This window comes from Simochromis diagramma, unplaced genomic scaffold (genome assembly GCF_900408965.1).
Source record: "Simochromis diagramma unplaced genomic scaffold, fSimDia1.1 OVJJ01000603.1, whole genome shotgun sequence".
NCBI lineage: Eukaryota > Metazoa > Chordata > Actinopteri > Cichliformes > Cichlidae > Simochromis > Simochromis diagramma.
The window spans coordinates 11,527,381-11,555,020 of record NW_024387414.1 but is presented as its reverse complement, the minus strand read 5'-3'; the positions used below and the strand labels follow the sequence as shown (position 1 = coordinate 11,555,020).

At 41.2% G+C, this 27,640-nt stretch overlaps 1 protein-coding gene across 2 annotated transcripts in view; it reads right to left on the bottom strand.

Moving 5' to 3' along the window:
- znf710b (zinc finger protein 710b) overlaps positions 1-25,305 on the bottom strand; it is a 28,326-nt gene extending 3,021 nt beyond the window's left edge. The window contains exons 1-4 of one of the 2 annotated variants that reach the window (XM_040011017.1): positions 25,147-25,305; positions 3,326-4,897; positions 645-836; positions 143-314 (exon numbers count right to left, since the gene is read on the bottom strand). In XM_040011017.1, the coding sequence (XP_039866951.1) occupies positions 143-314; positions 645-836; positions 3,326-4,855 (1,894 nt within the window). In that variant the 5' untranslated portion in view covers positions 4,856-4,897; positions 25,147-25,305. Of the gene's footprint in view, positions 1-142; positions 315-644; positions 837-3,325; positions 4,898-6,290; positions 7,035-25,146 lie in introns of those variants that run through there. The other variant, XM_040011016.1, reaches the window with a different exon arrangement.
- Positions 25,306-27,640: the final 2,335 nt, after the last annotated feature.

Here is a 27,640-nt window from a genome sequence, read left to right as displayed (position 1 = left end):
TGTAAAAAAGGTGCAACATTTTTGTTGTTCTATGACATATGAAAGTTTGGCCATTTTTAATATAAGGATCCAACCCTTTCACAGTAAATGCATATGACAGAAAGTAAGGTTGATATTAATGTTAAAAAAAATTGAGCCTAACCTTGTCCTTCTGGTGAGACATCCATGCCGTGTTTGACCTTCATGTGCCTGCTGAGGTTTCCTTTCAGGTTGAACTTACTGGTGCAGTAAGGACACTTGAAGGGCTTACTGCCAGCATGGAGATGCATGTGACCCAGAAGGTTATACATTCGGTTGAAAGACTTGCCACAAACCTGGAAAAAAAGTATACAAAAAAAAATAATTTAGGTGCACTGATATAAACAGAGAAAAAACTTATACCAGATGTGATAAAAGCATCCTGCCTGGCGATAGTGGCCTCTCGTGTCTGGGATTTTCTTCTCATTTAATTTTAGAAAACGTACTGATATCAGGTTATAAGACGCTTATGAGATGCTTTCTAGGAGCACTTTCTTCTCCCTCATAATCCTATTACGTTAAATTAAATCGATAGAAACTAAAAATGCATCATCACAACTAATTTCACGCCAGTTAATTAAACAGCCCTGCACACTCTGCTATCAGTCTGGAGTTAAAATACGCACCTTGCATTTGAATGGCTTCACAGGCAGGTGGACGATCATGTGGGTCTTGAGGGTCTGTTTCTGGATGAAGCTCTTGAAGCAAACGTGACACTGGAAGGGCCTGACGCTGTTGTGGATGAGCATATGCCTCTTCAGGTTGGCAGACAGGGTGAACTCTCGGGAACACACGTCACACTTGTGGCCTTTCATCCCCTGCAGAGTGCAAAGAGAAGACAAAGGTCCATCAGTCAAATACAGCAATAGCTGTTCTGTTTGCTTCCAAGAGTGTGAGACGTTGGCAGATATACTGATTCATTTGAACGTGTGGGGTCTAAAAGCTCACTGCTTTTCCAAGTCATAACACACCCAAACCTGAGCACGCAGACACATATTTTTAGATTCAGTGTGAGTTTCACATTCCAGGCTATCTTTAAATCTGCATTGTGACTAAATTTCCTTACATTTTTTACCAAAGGAAAGAAAAATTACTGAGCAGTCAGCATATTTTTTTTAACACTTTTAATATCAGGTTAATGTGGCTGAGAGAGAACCTGTTATGCTCCTATGCTATTCCACCCTAATAATGTTATTCTTGGACTATAATAAAATAGCTTTGTATGTGTCGTAATACAAAACTATTTAAATTTATCTCACGCTGGACTTTGGTGCTGATAGCCAGCGTCTGAAACAAGCCGCTTCTTCCGATTTGCTGGCCCTTGTAAACAGAAGGGTCACAGAGCAGGTGGGCGGGGCTTTGGTGCTCACAGACAGAGCTGTGTGCTTAAGATGACCTAAGTAAAGACATCGGCTCTCACTGATACAGATCCAAGAGTATCTGTCTGAAACAACAACTAAATTATACAACTTTACCTACAAAAACAACAGCAAGAGTATAACATGCATGTAAAACAGGGTGGCCAAAGAGTCACCATCCTGCATACAATGTCAGGGCAATATTTTAATCCTGCCTGCAAGTTATTGCTCATTCCTCCAACTGTATCAAAATCTATGGCAGCCATTTTAGGTGTACCAAAGGAGATCACTAGAATACAGGAAAAAGGCCCTTTGAATCATCTTTATTCAGCTGCTGTAACGTTCTCAAACACATGCAGTGGGTCACAGGAGCAGACAACTGTCATCTAAGGCCTTGAGGCCTGTCTCAATGAATGTGCTGCTGCCTCCTGCACTCCACTCTGCAGTCAGTGTCAGTAGACAAAAACCTGCGACTGAATGAGCGGATTCAAGGCTATTGCGAGGAACAAATATGTATTACGGGACACTAGTGAGTCGAGAGACAGTGTTTGTATAAGCAGACAAATCTGGCAGACTGTCCGTCCGCCCACTGTCTGCACGGCAAATGGGTTGAGCTGACATTGTCCACCAGGGGGAGCAGTGAACAGACAACCAGCTCAAACAAGCCACAAAAGAGAATATTCTCTCTCCACTGAGAACATTCACTGCTCTCATCACTTTCAGTTTGATGATGAACGTGGCTTTGGATTTTTGTTGCCCCAGTAGAAAGCACATTTGAGCCCGTCCCTAGCAACACAGCATTTTCACTTGTCACCGTGTGGGATTTCTATCTGTCAGCTATCTTCTATTCCTTCACCCACTAGGCATGACTAAAAGTTGGGGCGGGAAAAAAAAAGTCTCGTTCAAAAGGAACTGATTTTAGAATAACCAAGAATGATCACAAATACAGGCAAAAGGTAATCCGACGCACCTTCATCTCTCTCTTCCCCACCTGTGTGAAAGTGTGGGAAACAGCAAGGGTTGAAAAAGCGTGACAAGGAGATTGAAGGTCTTTCTAAAAATGCAACATTTGCCAGATAATTCTACTATGCTTCTAATTTCCTTTGATTTTTCACCATTTTGATTAAGTGCTGTGTTTCTAACTGCTGATGAAGCCTTTGCAAAGATTTCCCAGCATTTGCACAGGGAAAATGGCATCAACGAAAACATACTTTACATGAGAATTGATACTATTTGTTTAACAACTCAGACTTGGTTTTGTTGCCATTAAAAAAAAAAATTATTCAAGGCTAGAAACTCAATTTTCTTCTTGTTTCTATGACCCACCTGGAGTTTATTCTATTCACTGGGCAATTAATCACTTAAAGTGACTCAATATAAAAAAGAAAAATACATTTCCTCATGGTGACTTGTTGGCACTACATTATTAAAAATTTCAAATGAATGAAAAAAAAAAGCCACACAAAAGTCTAACATTACCATGTTGATGGAATAGTTTCTTTTTTCCCCCATCCATCCATCTTTTTTCTTGCACTTATCCAATTCGTGGTTGCAGGTGGGGGCTCGAGCCTCTACCAGCTGTTATTTTTTATAAGCATACTAAATCCAGGTGCTAAATTCCTTATATTAGACTGATACGTTGATTCTATTTTGACCTTAAAAATCATACGTTTTTGTAACAAGATGAATCTGACAAAGACAACAAAGGATGCCAGATAGGTGGATGCTCATATCTGTTAACTACACCCAAGGCTTAAGGTGAATTATATATGAACTGCAGATGCAAATTATCTTTTTTATGTTAGTTTGTTTTGACTCTCTATTAAAAAAAAAAAGAGAATCAAAGCATTCAATATTTTTGTACAAGCCAAAAGAAAAAAAACCTCTCTGTTGAATACTGATCTACAGGTAACATTTACAGCATGTGTGCAACTTGAGCAGTCAGATACCTTATGGGTGAGCGAGTGCTGACGTAGGTGGTGGAGTTGCACAAACTCCAGGCCGCACTGGGAGCAGGTGTAAGGCCTCGGGCTCTGGTGCTTCAGGAGGTGGTTCTGGAGCTGGCTACGGTAGGCGAAAGACTTATTACACTCGGTGCACTGGAAGGTGTGGGGGCCCTGGTGGCTGGTCTGGTGGCGTTTGAGGTGAGCATAGGTGGGGAACTCCATGCCACATTGCGAGCACACATGGCAGCGGCCTCGTTCGTGCTTCACCTCGTGCGCTCGCAGTTCGCTGGGATAGGCGAAGCCACGGCGGCAGAAGCGGCAGCTGTAGGGCTTTACGTCGGTGTGTTGCAGCATGTGTCGCTTCAGGTGACTGGTCTGGGTGAAGCCCTTCTTGCAGACTGTGCACTTGTGAGGCCGCGTACCTTGGTGGGTTAGCAGATGGGTTTGGAGGTGACTGGGCTGCTTGAAAAGCTTTCCGCAATGTGGACAGGCATGCGGTTTGATGCCGTTGTGGCCCAGGATGTGTGTGACCAGGTTATACTTAGAGGTGTAGGATTTATCACACATGCGACACTTCCAGCGTTTCAAACCGTCTCCCACGTCTACGCAGTAGGATTCATCAATCTGGATGTTGATATCTAGCCGGTCTACTCTACGGCCACCGTGTCTACGTGGAGGCTGGGGGTGTGGAGGCTGGGGATGCTGCCCTGCCGCACTCCCGTCTGTCCACATCATACTCTGGCTGCTATCTTCATACTCGCCCCCCATTCCCATCTCTGTAGAATCGTAGCTTCCCACTTCACTGGTCTGGAAGTAGCTGCTGATAGCTTCCTCCTGCTGTGTGGGTTTCATCATTGTGTTCCCCTGGTGTTCTACCTCTTCTTCATCCTCTCTACCACCTCGACCGTGGCCCCCCATCGGGCGCTGGCCCTGCAGTCCTCTGTGGCCCTGCTCCGGTCCCCTGTGGGCCACCTGGGGAGGAGGAGGGTGGACATGTGTGTTGGCTTGCTGCTGGTTTGTAGCTTCCCGCTCACATTCTGCACAGTTCTTGTTGGTGCCTCTCAGGGTGGCCGGATCTACTTGAACCAGACCACCTCTGGGAGCCATATTGTTCAGCATGTGGACACAGGAGGACATTCCAGAGTTCATCCCTTCCCCTTTCACGTGGGAAGAGGACATGTCACCTGCTTGAAGGCCATGACGATCGGGGACCACCATTTTCCCATCTGGATGTTGAGGCGGCCCCTGCTGCCACCGCCGCTGGCTGCAGCTTGGTTGCATCTGACCGTCTTCTCCCAAGTTTTCTCCAAGATAATCTCCGTTGGCGCCGATAAGTTGGTCTGCGTACTCGTAGTCAACTCCGTCTACTGGGGGTGCAGGGGACTCTTTTGGTTCACCAGTGTAGAAGCCGTTTGGTGCAATGGTAGCTCCGAATACTTCATTCTGGGAGATGAGACCTAGCACGGCGGCCTGGGCCAAGGACAGCACAACTACTGGATCTGTCTGTGTGCCTATGTCCACCAGCCTGGCCATTACCTTGGGCTCACATCTACCCAGGCGCCGGCTCGCCTCCTCCTGGAACAGGAAAGAGACAAACTGTTTGTAAAGAGATCAGCATTTTAATGTTTTTTATTGCCAAGTGTTATAGAGGGGAACAAAAATCAAGCTCAGTGTAAATTTTTATAAAGGCAGGAAGTTGTGTTTTCAATGTGAACTACTGTGCACCATCCTCCACTCCATTAAAAATGAGCTACTGAAGAAAAAAAGGTGGTGAGACTCATCTGATCAGATTCTTTGAGCTAGTTGCTGACAGAGAGGGGAAAAAGTAAGAGAACAATTTTGATTTTCAGGAGCTGTTTATTACATCACTAGAAAGGATGCGCAAAAGCAGACAACATTTCCTCCCACTGAGGCAAATCTATCCCCAAATCACTCTTCCTAGTACAAGTAGTCAACCTGAATGAACAGTGTCCAAAAACAAACCTTCAGATCTGGAGAGACAGGAACTATGAAAGACAGCATCCTAATCCAACGTGCTAACCATGCATGATGTGTGTGTGTGTGTGTGAGTGAGCGGTGGTGGATTAGATGGCCTACTGATCTCCACACAAACACACATTCAAGTGCAAGAAAAAAAAAAAAAGAAAAGAATGAAAACTGAGCAAGATTAAGAAATGAAAAAAGAATAGAAAAGCACGAGATAAGACAAAAACACTGGAGAGCAGAGTGAGAACAGAAGCAGAGACAGAGATGGAGGGAGGGAGGGAGAGAAGCAGGAAAAAGAGTGAGCGAGTGAGAGCTTAGAGCATGCAAGAGTCTAGTGAAAGGGAGGAGGGAGAGGGAAAAAAGAAAAAAAAGGAGAAAATGTAAGGTAAAGGGAGAGTGAAGGAGAGATAAGGAGAAGGAGGGGGTGGGCAGGAGGGAAGGAGGAAGGCTGAGAGAGAGACACACACATAAGAGAGGGAGGGGGAGGAGGAGAGGGCTGAGTGAAAGAGTGAGAGGGTGAGTGTGAGGCAGCAGGCAAAAGAGAGCAAGAGGAAGAAAGAAAAAGAAAGACATGTAGAGACAGAGGGAAAGGGAGGGAGGGAGAGGCAGTGAGCAACCAGGAGACAGAAGGAGAAAGGAAAATGCCAAAATGAAAGCCAGACACTCAATGAAAGATAAAAACAAAAAGTGAAGAAGACAAAAAGATGACACCGAAGAAGAGTTTGGGAAAAAGATTTTTTAAAAAAAAGCTGAAACAGAGATTGCGATAAGTTAATGCAAGTGGCAGCTCTTCATTTAGAATAAAAAGAGACTCCACAGAAAGGAACTTTACAAACAAAAGAAAACCAGATACAATCAAAGCATCTCTGATGGCAGTTTTCTATCTGTATTATTTCAGCTTTGCAAGGGATCAAACCCACGTTGCCCACCACCTCAGCAAACTACCACTTAACATGCTACGAGCGAGAGCCAGTGAACTCACCACGCTCCTCCTGCTGTGAGGTTTCAGGTGCTTCAAGGATCTCATTCTTCAGTGCGAGTGTTGAGTGAGAATAGACTATGTTTGCCTCCTATTTATACGTGAGGGATGTGAGGAGGCGGGGCTAACGCTACCCTCCGCCTCCTTCTCTTTAGTCTTCAGCACAGTTTCGGTAGAGAGTCTGGTCGCACCAGCGCAAACACAGAGCAGACACTAAACAAACCAAATATTCTTGCAGCCAAATGAGCACGTGTGGCCAGTAGGTTTAAAAACACACGCATACACAGGCGCAGCACTGATGCACAAGGTTCCTTGACAGTCCAGTAATCAATAGGTTAAGTCACATCAAAGTCACAAGACGCACACACCAACAACAAAAACAAGATCAGCATCATATCCGTCTGAAATTATGGCTCCGCCAAAGCAACTCGCCCTCCTTTCTTCTTTCTTTGTGTGTCATTCTTCATCTTTGTTTCTGCACATCCCTGTCTGTCTCTCTTCCTGTATCTGCTGCCGAGTTCTTCTCTGTGTTTCATCCATGCATCCCTGCGCCTTCCCCTCTGTATCTTTTCACTCCCTCATTGATCAAGTGAGGTTTACGAGTACGGGAAAGTGTTGGAAGATTGTTTCGTGCACAGTCTCGGATGCGAGCGTGTTACATGAGAGAGGAGAAAGAAGAGAGACGGTGAGAGAAAGAAAGAGATGGAAGGTGACTGACAAGGAGATGAGCAAATGGATTGGGGGGGGGGGGCAGGAGGAGAGACTGAAAGGAAAGAATACTCAAGGAAAAGAGACGGGAGGGGGGAGACAGAAAGAGAGAGAGAAAAAGAAAGGAGACGGGGGGATGGGAGCAGAATGCGGTAAAAGAAAAAGAAGCAATGAAAAGTAAAAGAATAGCACGGAGATATTATTCTGCTTGAAATGATGCATCAAACAGTCCCATGGATAACACACACACACACACACACACACACACAAAATGAGCTGCTGATTGACGCCTGAGGAAACGTCAAAGTTCAAGTGTGAAGAACTTTCATCTCTTTTCACGTCATCTGACGACCACGGCACCTTCAGTGAAATGGGATGCGTGGAGAGATCAGATAGATGTTGAGCGGCGAGACGGTGGCCTCACGGTCCACAGTGGTCATGCATATCCTGCCAATGATGAAAGCGAGACAACGCGAAAGCTGCAAATTATGGAGCGAAATGAGAAAAAGGGCAACAGACATATAAAAACCTACATTCAGCATAGTGTCTTGTATGCACTTTGCAGGAAATACTTTGTACTGGTGTATTAGTCCACAAAGACTGAGGACTCAAAAAACTGTTAGTGTTATTATCAACCAATCTGTTATTTTACTGATTCACGTAAATAGTGGGCCTAAGGTACCAACCTCACTGTTTTCGTCAATCAAACTCTGATCACAGACACAAACGGGTCTGTCAATCACTTAATCATTTTTCCAAGAATTTATTTAAATTTTAAAATATGCAAAAATCTCATGAGTGAGTCAGTGGATGCTGCCAAAAATAAATCAACAGATGACTGTAATTGTAGACACTGGAAGACATTATTAATGAGTGTTTGAGCCAAAGCAGTGTTTGCTCTAAAACATACTGTGGGTACACAACATTCATTTCCATAAAAAGTGACAATCTTTCCTTCAATCAGATCAATCGCACATCACCCCCCTGTCGCAGAACACGTCTACAGAGACGATCTGAGTTCACTCCAAGTACAGCTACTGTGTTTTTTATGAAAACCTAAAGTGTTACCCCTTTTCATGCCTGTAGTTTAGCTTTGATAGAAATTCTGATGCCTGACCAATACTAGATTTTTTGGTTCAGATAATTATTGAACTATCCACCAACGCTATTTACAGCACAGATCCATCCTGCCCTGCATCAACAGTTCAGGCCAGGTGACGTGAAGGTGTGGGGGATATTTTTTGATACACTTTGGGCCCTTTATTACCAACGATCATCATTTAAACAGTATTAAAGAGTACTGTTACCATGTCCATCCCTTTGTGACCACCACACATCTTCTGATGGCTGTTTCCAGCAGGATAACATGACGTGTCACAAAGCTCAAATCATCTCAAAATATCTCAAACTTGTTTCTTGAATATGAGAATAAGTTCACTGTACTTAAACGGTCTCCACAGTTACCAGATCTCAATCCAACAGAGCACCTTTGGTATGTGGTGGAATGGGAGATTGCTGTCACATATGTGCAGCAGACAAATCTGCAGCAATTATGTGACGCTATGATGTCAGTTTGGACCAAAACCTCTGAGGAATGTTTACAGCACCATGTTGAATTATAGCAGTTCTGACGGTAAAACCTGGTACTATCAAGCTGTACCTAATGAAGTGTCTGGCTAGTGTATATACTGCATAATAGGCCAATATCAGCTGATAATATCAGGGGACCAAAATATCAGTCAGGCTCCAATGAAGACACAAATATGCAAAGTTGAGAAAAAAAAACTAAAACATATTAGGTTTGATTAATTTATTAACTGATTAGGCAATCAAGACAATATTAATCAGAAACAAGACTACATCCAAAATGTTCCTGATAAAAATCAGCATATTTTGGTTCTCTGCAAAATGTCACCTTGGACTCTAAAGGAACTGGGAACAAATCTTCCCACAATTTTCTGTAATTTAACAAATTTAACACTTCTGTGATTACTCAAGAACATAAAAGGTCCGCAAGAAATAGTTACAGACGATCCATCATTTCCCATATTTTTGTTTCCCTTATCCCTTGTTTAAGTAAACTGCAAAAGGTATATTGTGTGGATATGCTTCAAGTATGTCTTTTTTATATGCTACCATAATAAGCTGATTTCATATTATTCATTCCCTGCCTTAAGTTCAATTTATGTTTTAGAATAACCTTCAATGAGCAAGTATTATGGTGCCTCTACTTTGAGCCTCACTGATTTTCATGCTTTTATTTACCAAATAAAACTTTCCAAAAATAGTTAACTTTCCCTTTGGTCACGCTACAGCACACTTCCTGTCAGTCACGCAAGTCAAGCAGAGAGGATCATGGCATATAGTCTAGTCTTTATGTAACATTTTGCATACTTGTTCCACAGTAAGAATTAATGCAAGATTGTGTTGCTCATTTAAACTTAAACAAAACCATCAGTTACTTTAAAATTACTTGACTTTGGCTTTACATATGCAAAGAAAAGTATTAGCGATACATTTTTCTATGAAGAACAAACTAAATGGATGATTTCTGAATGCAGTTTTACAAAATGCAGAGGGGTGTGACTTCTGCTTCAGCTAGAACTCCTACTCTCTTGGGCCCTGTTCACAGTTCAAGCATTTAAAAGCAAGATGGTCAGAGGCAGGGAGACATGCTTAAGGAGAAATTGTGACCTGAAATAATAAGAAACTAAACCGTGAAGCCAAATAAAATTACAAATGAAAAAGGATGCAGTACATATACAACACAAAGGTATGTAGATTTGGAAATGCCAAAACACTTGGGGAAGAGTTACAGAGTCTGCATCTTCCAACCTCTTGTGCAAGCTGTATTCTCAAGAACAAATGAACACTTTTTTTCCTGTTCAGCAACAGTCGCAGTTTCCTAAAGATAAAATCAAACGGCAGCAGGAAGTGAAATCTGACCAAACGTGGCTTCTCCCATGTATCCTGCCAGGTGTCTGTCTCAACTGCATCCAGACTTGATGTGGATCTGGCTATATTCACATAAAAGACACAAAAGGTGGGACAGAGCCAAACATGGACTGGACAGATCTCTCTGCCTTTGACCTACAGAGCCTGTCAGAGAGCCACTGAAGAGCCATGGCTATATTTGCTAGCAGTGATCTCAACTCCACATTGCTGCTGCAAATCTGTGGATCCACAAGTTTTGATTTTAAGAATTTTAATGCATCTTACCTACGATGATGATACTTTGGCAAATGTACTTATAACAGTGCTGTCAAATCAGTTAATACTGGTAGCTACACTAGCTACAGCTGTGTTCTTACTAAAACAATGTGTATTTAAACCAATACCTTTCCTACCGTAAAAACGAATAGTGATTTTCATTAATATTTTGACAATCTCATTAATTAACAAAAAAAAACAACAACACAAAAACAGAGAGAGAGAACCAAAGATCCAGTAAGAAGGAAACTGATGCAGTTGTTGACCAATTTGAGCCACGAGCTGTAAAGTCATAGCAGATTTTAAAACTTAAATTAACATGCTCATCATCTGACTCCAACAACCTTAATAACTATAGGGCCATTTCCAGCCTTTCATCCATTTCCTGAGTTTTGGAAAGCATAGAGGCATCACATCTTCAGACCCACCCAAGCCATTTCAATTCCATTCTAGACATATTTGGAGCAGCTTGTTAAAATCACCACTGATCTCCTCACACTAGAAACCTGCTTTCTTAATACCCTCCTCCTCTTTGACCTCAGTGCCACTTTTTACATTCTGCATTCCAATATTGGCCAACAACTGGTCAATATTGGAATCAAGGAGACTTTCTGACATAAAAGGTTTTTTCAAGGCAAGACTTAAAAAAAAATAAAATAAAGCTTTTCATCAGCCTCTGTCACACATGGTAACCCTCAGGTATCTTTCCGTGAAAATTATGAATTTATCTTCTTTATCTTGAAAATATTTTCCCCCCATCTCACAAAACAGTTTAATTTTTATGCTGACGACAAACAGCTTTGTATTTCTGCAAAACCCAACACCTCTCTTCCCCCTTCTATCCTCGCCATGACCTACAGGCCATCACCACTGGGAAAATAATCAATGAGCTCAAACTAGACATCAGTAAACGTGAAATGATCCTAAATCAAAAGTCTATTTTTTGTTGTTTCTATAGGTGGTTCTTAAGTCCACACTTTTGCAAAAAGTGTCAAAAGTCTTGGAATAATCTTGGGCAATACTCTTCCTCTCAGGTTCAGCCTTTTCCCTCTCCAATAATGTCTCAAGTTCAGCCTTCTTCCACCTATGTAACATTTCGAAACTACACTTGTTTCTTTCTCAACTCAGCACACAAGTTCTGGTTCACGCCCTGGTCACCTTTCATTTGGATTATTCCCTCTATGCCATTCTCTCTGGGCTCCCCAAAGAATTGCTTAATTGGTTCCAAATGGTACATAACTCTGCAGCAAGAATCATCAACTGCACCAAGTCCACCGATCACATTACACATAATCTCACCCAGCTTCATTGGCTCCCCATTCGCCAATGCATCCAATACAGATTCTTCTCCTCACTTTGAAAGTGTTTAATGACTTGACAACCCCAGTGTCTCTCAGACCTTCTTCATCCTCACACTCCTTCATATACTCAGCTCAGCCACTCTACCGACTGTTCCATGTATCAGACTTAACACCACGGGTGCCAGAAGCTGAGGTTCGCCTCGTCTTTGGAACACAGCATCGCTTCACCTCTATCAGCCGGACTCTGACAGTTTCAATCACAGAACACTTACCTGTTCAGATCAGCATATCAACTATAATCATGTTTGTTTGTTTTTTTAATATGTTTTACATTCAGGATTTTAAATTTCTCCTAATATTACTTTTGTTGTTAATTTCATGCTGTAAGGTGACCTTGAGTGTATTGAAAAGTGCCAAAATAAAATTATTGTTACCACTACTACGTGTACTGTCTGAGAGGTTATGTAAACAGGATTATTGTTTGAACATTTGTTTTTAATATGCTTTCTAACAGGTTTTATTCTGATGATTTAGCCAGGTCAGAATAATACTCCTCCTCTAAACTTTGACAAACACTACATGTCGTTCATGTACAAAAAAAAGAACTGGTGCAGACTAAAATAGCTTCTACGTACTCAAATATATCCTCCTCCTATATAAACAAAAACAGATCAGTTGTCCCATAAAACCACAGCAAACCATCAATGGCTGCAGCTCCCAGCTGTGCTGAAGGAGCACATCATCTCATGAGGCCACCCTAAACCTGATAGGTGAGGAAAGCACCTGGTTAATGTACTTTATGTTCCATTGAGGACGATGACTGGCAGTTGGGGTTGTTTTGGAGTCTAGCAAGTAAGCCACTTGTTGAATGCTACCGAAGAGAAGCAACCACTACCATGTTTGGGGTAAAAATGGTAGATTCGGGCCAGGTCATTACAGGAACTAGGCGAAGAGGAGTACGGTAAATGGCACCACAGATGGACGAGTGAAATAAGAAGATAATGTGCAAAATGTGTGTGACTGGGAAGGAGAGTATTGTGTTCAAGGTGTAGGTTTTATTCTAGAAATATAATTGTTCCCCTGCCTAATGGGTTCGTTTTTTCTGTGATAGAAAAAAAATGTTTTTTTTTATAAAGTTTGTATCATAAATGTCATGGAAGTGTGGTAAACAACAAAAGAGAAAGAACATGGAGGAAAAAGAGAGAGGGAGAGAGGGAAATGGCAGAGGACAAAATGGGGGCGTAATAGAGGAAGCAGAGAGAGAGAGAAAGAACAGATGATTGCATGGAATGAAAGAGGGATTGAAGGGGGAGGGAGGGGAGGAGATAAAGAGAACAGGGATGGGAGGGGGAGTGAGTGAGTGAGTGAGTGAAATGGTGGAGTGAGAGAGGGGAGAGAGAGAAAATGAGAGGCACCAGTGGGGGAGGGGAGGATGTAGAGGGAGAGGAAGAGAGGCAAGAGAAAGAGAGGGAGAGACAGAAGAGCGAGACAGAGAAAAGAGGGGGGGGGGGGGGGAGCGAGAGAGAGATGGGGCAGGGAGCAACGTGAGAGCGAGAAAGAGTGAGAGAGGGAGGGGCAGTGTGCAACGTGAGAGAGGAAGAGAGAAAGAAAGAGAGGCAAAAAGGAGAGGGAGGGGTAAAGTATGATGGAAACCCAGAGCGAGAGAAGAAAAGAGAGAGCGAGAGAGAGAGACAAGGAGGGAGGGAGAATGAAAGAGAGAGAGAGGAGGAAAGAGGAACAGAAATAGGGGGAGGGGAAGAGAGCTGGAAAGAGAAAAACAGAAAAGAGGTAGAAAAAAAAAAAAAAAAAACAGGGAGCGAGTGAGGGAGAACGAGCACAAAACCCATCTCACTCTGTTTTGTGGTTTCACAAACATGGCTGCAGCAAAAGAAGAAAAAGAATGGCATGTTGGTGTTCACAAGGCCACACAAACACACACAGTAACACAATAGTCCGACAGCAGTTATCACCTGTGTTAATCACTGTGGGGTAAAAACAGCTGCATCCAGGTATGCCATGATGTGTTCACAGCCCTTACTAAAAAGGTCTTTACGCAGTACTGCGGAGCGGTATACGAATTGCACTCAAATCCATGATATACATTTCTCAGATACCGTTATATCAGTGAGTGGATTAAATGGAGCACTGTGAAGGGTACTGAAAGGAACCTGTATGAATTGCACACAATTCTAATCATATGATACAAAACAAAATACAACACAACAACAATTACATCTCAAGTGACTGGCTAGACATGTAGCATGAGGGTGTGCTAACAGCTGAGAGGGGCTCTGCTGCTGCTTTCAATAACATTAAAGAACAGATGAAGAAAAGAGCAGAGATCAACCAAAATAACTTATGACCAAGACAAGATGTTTTTTATGGTTAAAAAAAAAAAAAAAAGACACGTGACCTCATTTACCTGTGATCAAAACCCACCCATATCGACAGGGAACCAGGTGAGGAACAGACAACATAGGCTAATAACTACAATTTTCCTGATAACAGAATAATCTGTGTCCAAAAATTGAGTTTGTTACAAAGCTACACTTCACAGCTCTCCTGTGGACACACTAACAAGCGTTTAGTCAACACATGAGGAAACAGAAAGTGGCTTTATGGATGGATGGGAGTGTCATATCCAACCTTAAGCCCCGTGACAGACTAGCGACCTGTCTGTGGTGTAACCTACCTTGTACCCCATGACAGCATGTAGCGTCATAAGGACTGGATCTATAGCCAAATTTTTGTCACCATGAGTGGACTGCTTATCGCTTTGATTGTATGCATAGGTGTAGTGATGCCCAAATGCACTGAAACGACTGTCACAGTTATGAGAATGCAAAGTTTGGGGAGGAGAGTATTAAATAAATAATACATGATTTTCAAATATTTGTGGCAGGCAATTTACTGCTAAATGCACCATATTTAATAAGAAGCATGCCTTATTTTGTGCCTGATGTAGCTGTGAAAGTTGCTGCCAGGAGTGTTAATTTATTTGGAATGGGGGTGGGGGTATCAGAACGAGAGCATAATTGACATGGATGGATTGCTCAATGCTGTGAGAAGTGCTACAGCTGGCTCTGTTCTATAGCTTCCCCCCACCTAAAATGTAAAGCCACATATTTTACTGGTTTTCAGTAATGCAGTTTTGGGTTTTTTGGATGAAGGAAAAGCAGAGCTGAACTAAACTTAAGATGGGGGCCATGACAGAAGATTCATACAAGCAGCCAACTTACGTTTATTCAACAGGTGGAAAACTCAAAATCATTTTCATATTTGAAGGAAAATGGTACACAAGTGAATCTATAACTGATGTTCAGTCCAACAGATGGCAGAATTCAAAAGTCACATGCTATTTTTACCAACAATTAAGGGAGAGGGAAGGATTCAAAGTTAAGGAGGGAGGGGGCAACTAACCCACAGAAAGAATGGATAAGAGACAAGGAAGGTAGTAGCGATGTGTGACAATATTTAGTAGATAATGGTCAGACACACAAGCTGTGCAGAGTGAGGTCTTCCTTAGCCGTTCCCATATTCTGTCTAGCAATTATAGCTAAATAATGCATGCAAACCACTGAGGTTCATGGTCTTAGAAACCGCCAACTCAAACAAGTGTGTTTTTTTTAAGGTTTCATTTCTTTTTTATGACATTAAAATGTTACATGTTCTGTATTGTCCTAAAAGAAAAATAATAGTGTAAACCTACCAAAAAAAAAACAAAGTTCACTTTTGCCAAAATAACATTAATAATAATAGTGTGATATACCATGAAACTGCCTGACTTAAGAAATAATGCAAAGAAAATATTATTATTATTATTTTTTTATTTTTATTTATTTATTTATTTATTTTTTAAATGCTGCAAATGTTTGTTTTGTTGAATAAAAAATAAAAAGAAAAAGAAAATCACCAAAAGTGTAGATCACATTAAAACCAAGGCTGTGCATCACGTCTAACCTGAGAGAATTATGAACCTCTACTTTTTGCATTACATTCTTCAGCACAAGTGTTTATCCAGGAATAATAATTGCTATGTGCTAACATTATAAACTGAAGTGATATTAAGGCAGTAAGGTACACGGAGTATGAATATCTGTTTGACCATCTTTTTGTTGTTTGTGTGTTTTTGTCTGCACAGGGAAGTGTAGAAAAATAAAGTAGAACTTTTAGAACAAGAGGAATCTGAATTATCTGTTTGGATTTAATAATAGTCTGACATAACCATTAAAAAATAAATAAATAAATAAATGAATAAATAAATCGTAGCACGTAAACACTATAAAATCAACATGGCAGACACGATTAGACAACGACCGAGGCAGCTGGTCTGGTGTGGAAAATCACGTAAATAATTTAAAATAAAAATTAAAAAAAAAACTTAAAGGAGAAGTACCGAGTTATTTAAAATTTTAGTTATATAAAAAAGTGTCACTGGTATCAGTATTAGTTCAAAAATAAAAAGGTTCCAAAATCTTGATTTTTCCACAATAGTAACATGGGTCTCATTCCCAACATCAAATATCAAATAGGAACACTTAAAAAGGGACACTTCCCAAAACATCTAAAAGCACCAGATAAACATTATTCATTTGATATGCAAACAGAACACAGATCAGAATCTTTTCCCAAACGTAACTACTTAGCTTTGGTGTTTAAACCTAACCAACCAGTGAGAGCCAACGTAAAGAAACAAAGAGCAAAATGAAAAAACTCCTAAGCTCCAGCACCATCACTTGAACTTGAACTGTTGCTTTCCAATATCACCATGGGCATCAAACTAGAGGACACATTGTGTGCATCTTTTAGACGCCCATGGCATCTCACAGAACTGCAGTTCTTGGCACCCTGCAAAGATAACACACTATGTTGCTGGTCCTTGCTCACTGATCTTATACAAGTAAATCAGTTGCAATGTACTTTATACAGAAGCCACAGATTTTTTTTTTTGTTTTAATGAAAGGAGTTTTATTATTATTATTATTATTATTATTATTATTATTATTATTATTATTATTATTATTATTATTATTATTATCATCATTATATCTAAAAATCCTACGCTGACATAATGAAGAAATCATACTATTGCTGGTTAGCAGAGGTGGTTTAAGCTGTATGTTTACGTCATTTGAGGTCATCAATTTCTCACTTCGTGCTGGTGTTCATCTCCCAGCATCAATTTCAAATGAGTCGTGAGATGCAATGTGTCATCTTTTGCGACATATTTAAGAAGCCTGCAGCTCCTAAAAGGACATTTTAGACATGTTTGAAACACAGTGACAGCAGCATCGAACATTTGACCTCACAGGTTAACGTTAGTATTAACCCACACAAACAAATATCGGCATCAACCTCAACCTCACGTTTAATCAGCAGACTGACAGGCACACACATGCAGCACATTAAACGACAGCACCGCACAGAACCTGACAAATCCATTTTAAAACGGCAGGATAGAAGTAGTGAGCGCTGACGTCCTGCACCATTTGCGAGAGGTCAAACTGTACCGACCCCAAGCAAAGATCCTTTAACCCAAAAGTTCCCTGGAATAAAGAAAAACGTGATATAGGGAGAAAAACGTGGCCGTGTTTGCTTGTCTGTTTATATATTACATATGGACAGAAACAAACCGGTACATAAACCCGCATGCAAAGATCAGCATTATTGTTACAGTTTATACTTCACCTTTGTCCTACAAATTCAACTAACAACAGTGAAATAATTCAGCACTTCCAGCTTAAGTGTGAGGGAAAACACAGTCAGTTCAGCTGCTAGATAAATGCTGCTGCAGGCCTACCATTTTGTTCCAGTGTTTTGTAGCTGTAACACTTTCAAACTACATCCCTCCTTTTCTCCTCCCCTCCCTCTAAATCACGCGTTCTTCATGTTTCTATGGATACACCCCTCTCTCTGCCATTCCCCCCCTTTTTCATCACTTCCTTGTCATCTTTGTCCAACATCTCTGCTACAGATTTCCTTTAACACACAGCAGCATGGCGATCAGGATCCAGCCGTCCCACTCAGACATGAGTGAAAGTACAAAATGGAATATAAAGAAAGTAAAAATCTATGGATAACCTCAAGTCAATTCTCTTCTCTTGTTCCTCACCAGGTGAGTTTCTGCTACCGATACAACAGCGCCCCCACAAAAGAGACTGAGATTGAGTGATTTGCTCAAGGACACTTCAGAAGGTCTTGCCGAAACGGAGACTTAAACAGCACATTTTGGAACTGTAATCCGATTTTTTAAAATAATTTATTATCATCGTCATTATTATTATTATTACATTCATCTGTTAGAGTCATTGTCTGTCCCAGTCACTGTCTTGAGATACCTGGCAACCGAGGGGACAGAAATATGTTCGTAAGTGCGAAGATATACAGCGTTGTGCAAATGTTTAGTCACAAAAAAATCATGCTATGAATAAATTGCATTTATTACCCATACAATGTCCAACAAACTGAAAACCCCCAAATCAACCACTCTTTGCCTGCAGCAGTTTTTCTACTACAGTTGGTGCATTTGAGTGGAAGTTTTTAAGGTGCCTGGGAAGCAGATTGTTGCCTCAGTTCTCTGGTCGCACCGTCTTCACTCTTCATGCAATCCCAGACTGACACTGTGATGTTGCATCTGCTGCAGAGCTACTTGTTCTTCTTGTTCCTAAAGACGGATCTTTTTCGCTGTGGGGGTACGTCTGGCTTACTGCCATGCTGCAGAATTAATTTTGGGCCCTGATAATCGCTTCCCTGACGACAGCACATGACTGATCAAAACCCAAACATCTGAGATTTGCACAACACTGCACATATCACCACATACATCCGGACATACATGAAACTAATCCATCAGACATGAAGCTTTCAAACTGTTCATTACCCCGGGGAGCGGCAGATGAGTTTAGTCTTTAGCAGGGATGCACCAACACTTTCCTCGTGTACTTTCAGGCTTCACCCTAACATTTTTTTTTTTTTTAATATTGTGAAATATTTATTTGAGTCAACAACAACAGATTATCATTTTACATAAAAGTACTCAATCAAACAGTAACCAAAAAAGGAATAGGCTGAAGCCTTGTGGCTTATAAATATCCTATCCTTTACTCCCATAGGAAAAATCAAATCAAAATTACTTCAAAAAATGAACAGGTATTTGAAGGAAGAGCGATGTCGGGAGTGTAGAAATATTTTAGGGGAAGCAGTGATGGGAAAAGTGAAGCACAGTCCAAATTTTCTGCCAATTTGTCATGAGGAGTGAAACATTATATCTTTAATGGAAGAGCTTTGATTAAACATTTTTTGAATTAATATGTCACAGAGTTCAGGAAGTTTACCAATACCAGCAGCAAGAAAGCACAAAAAACACTGAGTGAGACACCTAGAGTCTGTAAAAATAAAATCAGAATCATTTAAAGGCCATTTTTCATCTTTCCTCTTGTCTCAAACTTTATGCTTTGCTGAATCCAAACAATTTTCAGACTGCTAACACTCATCCTACCCGATACAAGGCTCTTGATGGCCCCGCCACTGTCACTCGTGGATAATACAGGAATCTCATAAATGAGCTCCAACAGTTTTGCCACTCGGCACTAAATACTTCTGGAAAAGATGCTATATCCTCTAGCACTTTTTAAGGATTTAGCCCAAAAAGTCAGCTCTGCTGCCGTTTTAGCATCAGATGTGAAGATGTGATTCCTGCTGTGGCCTTGCTTCAGAGACTTTTGCCTGAAGAAACAGATGAGGACATCAAAACAAGGAAAAGAAACTTAGCTGCAGCCGTCTAGAGACTCTTCACTCACACAAACACACTCTATTCAACCCCAGGCATGTGTCTGTGTGTGTGTGCATGTGTACAGTAGTTGCATGTGAGAACATAAGTAACAGATGCAGGCAAATCAGACATTAACCTGCCAGGTCCCCATTACATTCCACTGTGATATCCAGTTGTGTCCATATGAAACAGCAGGTTTTTCTCTGGTGCACTCTCACCTAAACCAAACAGCATTTCCAATATTGAGAACACATTTGACTCCAACTGTTTTGTGACCAGGCAATATCATGGCTTATGTCTGCAGTTCTATGTTGAACTGTTGCATTATCAAGTACTCACCTCTTTACACAGTATCAATAATGACAGGAAATTGGTGAATTATTAATTATCTTTATAAACCACAGCATCTTGCACACTTTTTGTGTGAGTCACGCACTCATTTGTAATTCCTTTTAAGAAAATTGATTAATTACCATAAACACCATAAACAAGTAGGTAGAGAAAAAAAATATGGTAACATTTATGCTCGATTTGCACTTCTGAATAATTTGTCTTCTCCACAAAAACTAAACCCAGCAGGCCTAACATTCTTCATAATCCACAAGACATTTAACTTGTCTTCTCGGATCCAGTTCTCCAGCTACATTTCCTCAGTTTGAACCACTTATCTGCACTAATGGCTGAGCAACACAAAGTGTCAATCACACCCACACTGTAAAATGGCTGTATTGTCTCCAGCTCCCTTGAGGCCGACACCATCATCCACAGAGGTGCAGCGAAGCTAAACATACATCACCAAAGGTAAAAGTACAGCATCACTGACCAGAGTGCTGTGCTAGTGTGTCATGACTACAGTTCTATCACTAAAGACGTACAGACGGACTGAACAAAGAGAGAAAAGCGCATGAGGGAGCAGGAAACATAGACGGCGTTCACAATGCATGCACACTCACACACAGCTAAAATTACATTGAAAGGGCATGAACTAGGCCACCACTCTGCATTGCTGAAGAGCGGTGGTTAGCTAACCGAATAGAAGCTTGCAGAGACCCGAATGGTAAACACTAACACTGAATATAGTTGCAGATTGTGCGCAGCATCAGCCTGGATGATTATGGGTCTGCTCATGTCTGGCTAATAATCAGGATGCAATCAGAATGAAAGCGGAGAGAAAAAAAAAAGAGGAGGAAAGACTTACTAGTGCAAAACGAATTCAACCATAAAATAATTAACGGATTGTATAATAGCATGTTATCCTAGTACAGCAAAATAACTTCAGCACTGCTAATCTTTTTCATGCAGGGAATTTGGCATGATTGGGGGTATACTGGCAGGCCCAAACGGACTCACCAGACAACTCTTAGCAACTTCACAGCAAAGGCTGGCAAGGACAGCATTTAGCCAGACCAGCAGCGAGACCAAAACTGACAGGCATGACTCGCACCTAATAAGCATTACATACTGGAGCTTTCTATTAAAAACTCCTTCAGAGGGCACTCCATAAAACAGGCATTTGCTTGATAAAAATATTCTGCATTAAAATTGCCCGTGTCTTTTGTTGTTTTTCCAAGTTTTAACACATTTATCAGCTTAAGACAGTTACTGTTCCTCTAATAAGACCAAGAGCCTCAACCGGGCTACTGGCTCTGCACATCGGCACAGTGATGTTAAACAGCCATACTAGTAGAAAACACTCAACTTCTCCATTTATTTTTAGCACAGTAGCATTTTGCAGGAATCTGTTTATAAACTAAGGCAGTGAAGGGCATTAAAAATTTGACCTGAGTATAGTCGTATATGAGAAGTTAGTGGATTATCACAGTAACAATCATCCTGAGGGAAACAGAAATATTTGTACCATATTATCTTAGCAATGCATCCAGTATTTCTCAAGATGAATCTAGGGAACAACCAACAGGAAAAGTTTTTTGATTACCATATGCAGTAGGATTAAACTTTAAGAGATTCTGGATTAGGGCTGTTCGATATAACGATATATATCGGATGATGATATAAAAACGTTTATCGTTTCATTTTACGCTATGGTGTCGCAAAATAAACTGTTTACGGCAATATTCTTTTCATCGTTTTGATGGTCACTGTAGTGGCTATATTAATTTCTTAAAGTTCTCTCTTTCTCTTATATTTTAGATAACCACACTACTGACTGACAAGCGCCTGTTTTTATGCGTTGCGGTTAGCAACAACGACGGTAACAGCATCGCGTGTCCGCTTGTTTATGCTCCACATAAGCCTTTCACAATAAAGCTCAAGATCCTGTTGAGACTTTTCAAAATAAACTGAATGACGTGAAAGAGCAGATTATTTACGGATGAGAATTAAAAAAGAGCTGCCAGGTGCTAAAAAATAAACCTTAGACTCAAACATTAGAACAGGCTTTTCTCCCGCAGCACGCCATGTAATAAATACTCACAAAGAAAACGGCGGCCGTTACAACTTATGTCAAAAAATGTATAGTTTCATGCATCGGTTAAAACACTCGACTCCAGCTACATGACGCGCAGCTGGAAACACTCCCCGCAAGTCGAGCTGCCCGAGATTCACAGAATTTACAGAAAATGTTACATTTGTGATTTATGTCGTTATCGGGACGATAGAATTCTTATATCGGGATATGAGATTTTGGTCATATCGCACAGCCCTATTCCGGATGTGTTAAAAAAAAGAAAATCAAAAAAAAAAAAAAAAAAAAAAAATCACGGCTTTCCATGCAATTATTCAAGAGATATTTCAGGCTGAACTAACAAACTTATGCTGCAATCCCTCGAGCCATGCCACTTGCACGAGGAAAAAATTATTCTGGCACAGACGAGTCGAGGGTTAAATCCAGACCCCTTTCTCTGTCTGTTGTGTAGCAAAGTTTCTGGTGAAAATAACAGTTGACAGCACTGTTTTTTGGTCCGTTCACAATCATGAGAAAAAACAGACAGATTAGGTACCACAACTGTCGTGCATTAAAGTGTAATATTTAAACACAAGCGTGCCAAAACTTCAACCAGTCTGGTAATGCAAAGTTATGAATTGTGTTATGAGTTATGCCCTAAAAGATGAATTGTCATCTTGCTTTGGTAATGCAGTTACCCTAAATCTGGTTTTATTTTTAACAATTCCAAAATTAAAAAGCTTTCTTCCAGAAGATCTGGGCATTGTAGTGGTGAAACAGGCCTAAACACTGCGCTCATGCAGGACATACAAACAAGCAGGCAATGCACATTGGAGGTCGTTCAGCTGTTACCAACAGGCCCCACACATTAGGCCTTTGTGCTTTGAGAAACATTTTTTTTTTAACCCTGCCTGCAGCACAGCGAAGCGCTGCAATGTGCTGACACCATCATCAGCTATTCTAAACCTTTTACCACAGCTGTATTCCCAAAGCGTGATAAAGAGCGGAAGGAGAAAATAGAAAAAGCCTATTTTTCATTTATCTTAATTTGCCAGAGAAGCATCTAATTTTCTGATAAGATGACTGGATTTGTCTTTTTTCTGGATTATGGGGAATAAGACTGCTGTTTGGCCCGGCCGGACTAGATTCAACCATCACCCTGCTGATGATGATCCATAAACGAACGGCTTATGATCCCCTGAGTAACATACAGATTGTGAAAACCAGCAGCGGCAGCGCAGTGCAGTGCAGTAACACATTATCGATCCAAACTTGGGGAAATTCATCACTGCGTAACCCAAACTGAATGGGATCACACCAGTAACAATGCTCGTCAATGTGTTCTAATTACTGCATTATGATATGAGCACTCAGTACTAATTGGTTTGACCACACCTCTAAAGTTTTGACTCCATCGTGCATACTGACATCATTTTGACAAAATCTGACCACTTACATCCAGATGGACAAAGAAACACCTGGCCAAACACACACACACACACACACACACACACACACACACACACACACACACACACACACTGAAAACAATACGAGCTACAATTTTGTGACTGGTGAAATCAGTACACTAAAACTTGACCTAAGTTCTACGGGTAAAATTTGATTGCTTGCTTGTGCTTTTTGTTGATGTTGACATTTTGGGGGTATGCATATTATAAGTTTAAGATATGGGATTAAAATAGGAAAAACAAACAAAACAATTGTGTGCTGCCAGCTCAGAGATAATAGATAATAACTTTGCAAGCAAAATTATTTGGCTGAAAAGTCTTACTGCACAAAAAGATGGGAGTTGTTATGATCAAACTGGGGAAGTCAAAGAGCCTCAAAACTGCATTCAAGGAGGCAGAGCACTGAAATCGATGTGGCCATGACTGGCCATCCACTACAGCGGCTTGACAGTTCAGGGAAAAAGTACAACAGGAGCCAACAGATAAACTCTTTGAAAGACAACAATGGAAGTGGACTCCTCGACCTGAAAACACTGAACCTACATCACCTAACGCTCGTGCAGAAACAACAGAAAGACAAAACTGACTGAAGATGCTCAGCCGAAATGGCTACAGTAACAGTACAGAAGCCTGAGGTGAACGGCGGCGGTTGACGCCCTGTTCTCCCGTGGGCACTGGGATGATTGAGTCATTTAAGTCAAAGCATGATTTCAGGACACTCATTCATCACTTTGAATAAGGCTAATGGCAAGTTCTGCAGCATGAATTAGGATCTGCACAGCAGTGATACCTTAGTGAACGCTGCTGAGTCATTTAAATATTTCCCTCTAAATGACCATCAATTAGATGACCCTTAGACCACAAGGGGAGGATATGTTTTTAATTACTGCCAGCCACTGAAGTGCAGTGACTCAGAGAACATCTATAGGCCCTGAGCTGCCAACTGGTATGCACAGTATGCAGCTGCCTTGCTGCATGCAGTGCACCGTCCTCATTACATGATTAGACACTGCATGGCAGGTATGCAAGGGGTCAGCAGTACGATTACTGGCTTTGGCTTTGCATTTCATTACAGAAAATGGCACAGAGTGCCACAAATGAGACAGCCCTACAGTACCTTCACATCCCTTGACAAGCCAGTGTTAGATGCACTGACCTCATTAGTGCAGTGGAGGATACCTGTGTGGCCTATCAATGATCTCTGACAGCCCTTGGAGGAGTCAGCCAACTGGTGGTAGCTTGTCTTTCCCATAGCAGCGGCAAGCCACTTTGGCTACAGGTTACTGCAGTGCATCTTCCCGGTGCTTTGCGGTGTCGAAATATCTCCCTTTGCGCAGGGTTGTGACCAAAATGTGGCCTCGACTGTGCGTTACATACACCAGAGCTGAAAGTGGCCAGCCTTATCTTAACGCTGGCACTGCCGACACTTCAGCCTACTGAAAATAAACCATCATCCCCAGGTCCAAAAAAGAACTTCCACCGCATCTTTAAAAAGAAAGACCCGACAACTTAACGGCAAAAACTTTGTTGAAGACAGGCCTGCAAGACGTCTTTGGCACGAACGGGGTGGGTTATGTGCATGGTCTAGATTAGTGATGGCTAATGTGGCCTGGTGTCGCCCCTACTCCTTTATGCGCCTCTTTCCCCATTCTCTCCATCCCCCTCTCTCGACGCCATCTGTTTGTGGCATGAGAGAATGTGGAAGTAAAAAAAGAAAAGACGACATTTTGGCTGTAGTTGTTGACCTACATCGCGCGGTTGTTTTCGGCACGGCGTGAAAAGCCGCACCGAAAGACAGTCGCCTAAAGCGCACAGACGGTGAAATCGCCGCACATAACGCGCATACATTTTCGAGCCTGGTCAGGAGGAATTTAATAAGTTACGGTTGAAATACTCCTCCTCCGCCTCGCCGGGCCGGACAAGTCAACGCTCCAGCGCCACATATACATTTCTGTTCCCTCTGTAATCTCCAAAGGAAGATAAAAGCGCAACTCACCTGATTCCAAAATCGGTTTATGGTGGCGACGTGGCTGTGGTTAATTTTAATATGGGAAAAACAGTTACAACGGTGGGTCCCCGTTGTGTGTAGCAGGAAGGAGGGAAGGGAAGGGAAGAGGGGCTGACGTGAATGAATAAACAACTGAGCTCCTCCTCAACGCCACAGCGGACTCTGGCTCAGCTACTTTAATAGGTACAGTTAATCACCACGCAGTGAGCATCATATGTTTTTGCACCTTTTATGAATTAATACTTCTGCGCTGTTTTTTTTTACACCCTTTACAATAATATACAGAGGCTACAAAAGACGTGAGATGTTAACTTCAGAATTTCAGAATACATATTTTTGGCTAACCCTTATTAGGAATAACCTGTTTTACTGGGTAGTTTTATTTTTCATATTTATTTACATTTTTTAAACTGTGCTGGACACAATTGTATGAGCTTAACAAAGTCCACCAGGTGGCACTATGTCTGCATCCCAAACACAGGAGTGCATCGCCCATGATGCACGGGCACTTTAAAGATAACCCTAACCCTCTAGATGTAAAGATTTTTTAAACAGAATTATTACCGCATGCAAATATTTACCGTTGAAAATGTGTATATATGGAACAGAAGTAAGTATGCAGTGAACATAGACTGTATATAAAATGAGCTCAGACCTTCCACACCTATAATAAACTCCTAGGTCTAAAGGTAAGTCAACGCTGGTGCCTTAAACCAGCAATATTATTATAGCCACCAAGGGGCGATACGCTAGTTGCAAAAAAGGATCCGGTCCTATAGGAGCCTGTGGGATAACACCTCTCTGACAGGAACTCTGTAAACACTTCTCTGATGATTGTACTGCCTTAGCTACTCATTTCGCTCACACAGAATAAAACGATAAGTCCATTGTTGTGCATTTTAGTCTTTATACGTTCCAGATGGACCCAGTGGGCAAAGTCAATGTAGCGTCATAATTTTTTCTCACTGTCTGTCCAACCATGACAGCAGCCATAGCTTTGGGACTAACATTAAGCCTCCAGTTTGGTATTTAAGGTGACCATACTTCTTTGCTTGCTTACTTTTTAAATAGGATGTAAAAATAGGACCACATTTGAATTGAAATTCCAATAATGTAATTACTGGTTAGTTCACTTGGTTAGCAAGGTGAATCTGTGTTTCACTGTGATATTAAATGGGATGGTTATTTTGGCCAGGAGGGGGGGAAAGCATGTAAAAATAAATAAATAAATGAACAGTGTATTTGATCTGTCACTAGTGGCCACAGCTCTAATGGTTCATTACCATAGATTCATTTATTTTATACAGGTAACTACAGTTGTCACAAAGGGACAAAGTAGAGGGACCCCTTTTAAAATTGCAGGTTGTTAAATTAGAAAGTGTAAAGGGACTCGCGTAGTTTTTCGTGTCAGCCTCAAGTGGCCATTTGTGTTACTGCAAGGTTTGGCACAAACAATAATAATTTATTATTTAATAATAATTTGGAATATTTTCCTGGGATATCAAAAGCATTCATCCATAGTACAGGAGCTGAAGCCTGTCCTAGGTGCCACAGCGCCATAGGACAGGGGGAGCACACCCTTGACAGGTAACCAGCTAGTTGAAGGGTCAACACAGAGACAGACAATCATATTGACACTATTCTAGAAATGTTTTCCTTCTACTGTAGGTGCTTGATGTAATTAAATCACACGTGAAATAAAATGAAAGATCTTAAGACTTGAGTTATAAATTTTAAAGTTAAGTTATTTAAAACATTATCTCAGTAGGTGTTGCATAAGGCAAAAATAGGCTTTTTCTAGTTTTTAAAAAAGTGTGACAAATTCATGAAATGTTTCGCTGTGAGAAAACATACAACACTGACACTAGAGGGCACAAGCACTCCACTGAGCTCTTGTGACAGCATGTTTTTTTCTGTGTCTAAGTGCTTCACATGTTATTTGATTAAGATTCCTTAATTCACTGCTGTTAATGTGTGAATAACTACATCAGTGTTAATCTTTATGAAGTGTCGACGCAGGCCAAGGCAGGTCCACTGTAACAGCACTTTATGACAGACACATCATCGTCTGTCCAGTGGGAAATAGCGCTTCCTTTACATTTTACAACATGAAAGAAAGTAATCTTCATTTGACCAAGTTAATTTGTTGCTGACAATCAGGAAATGACTGAGGTTTTGTGTGCAGTGTGCAGATGTGGCCTCCAGTCCTGTTGTTCTGTGCTATCAGTCTATGCAGAAGGCTGCGCAGGCAGGCCCCTGCAGTCTGTGATTATCCAGTCTTATTGACAGAATATGATCTTTTACATAAAGATGCCGCTGTGCCCTTCATTATTCACAGGTTCGTGAATACAGATGCGCTGCGAATTTTAAATGTTTGCAGGTCAGTGGTCTCAAAACTTTGGTTAAAACCGTGTCAGCGGAGTGAGATGAGTTTTTATTGATTTCTATGTAAAAGACTCTAGGGTAAGAGCACTGCACACTA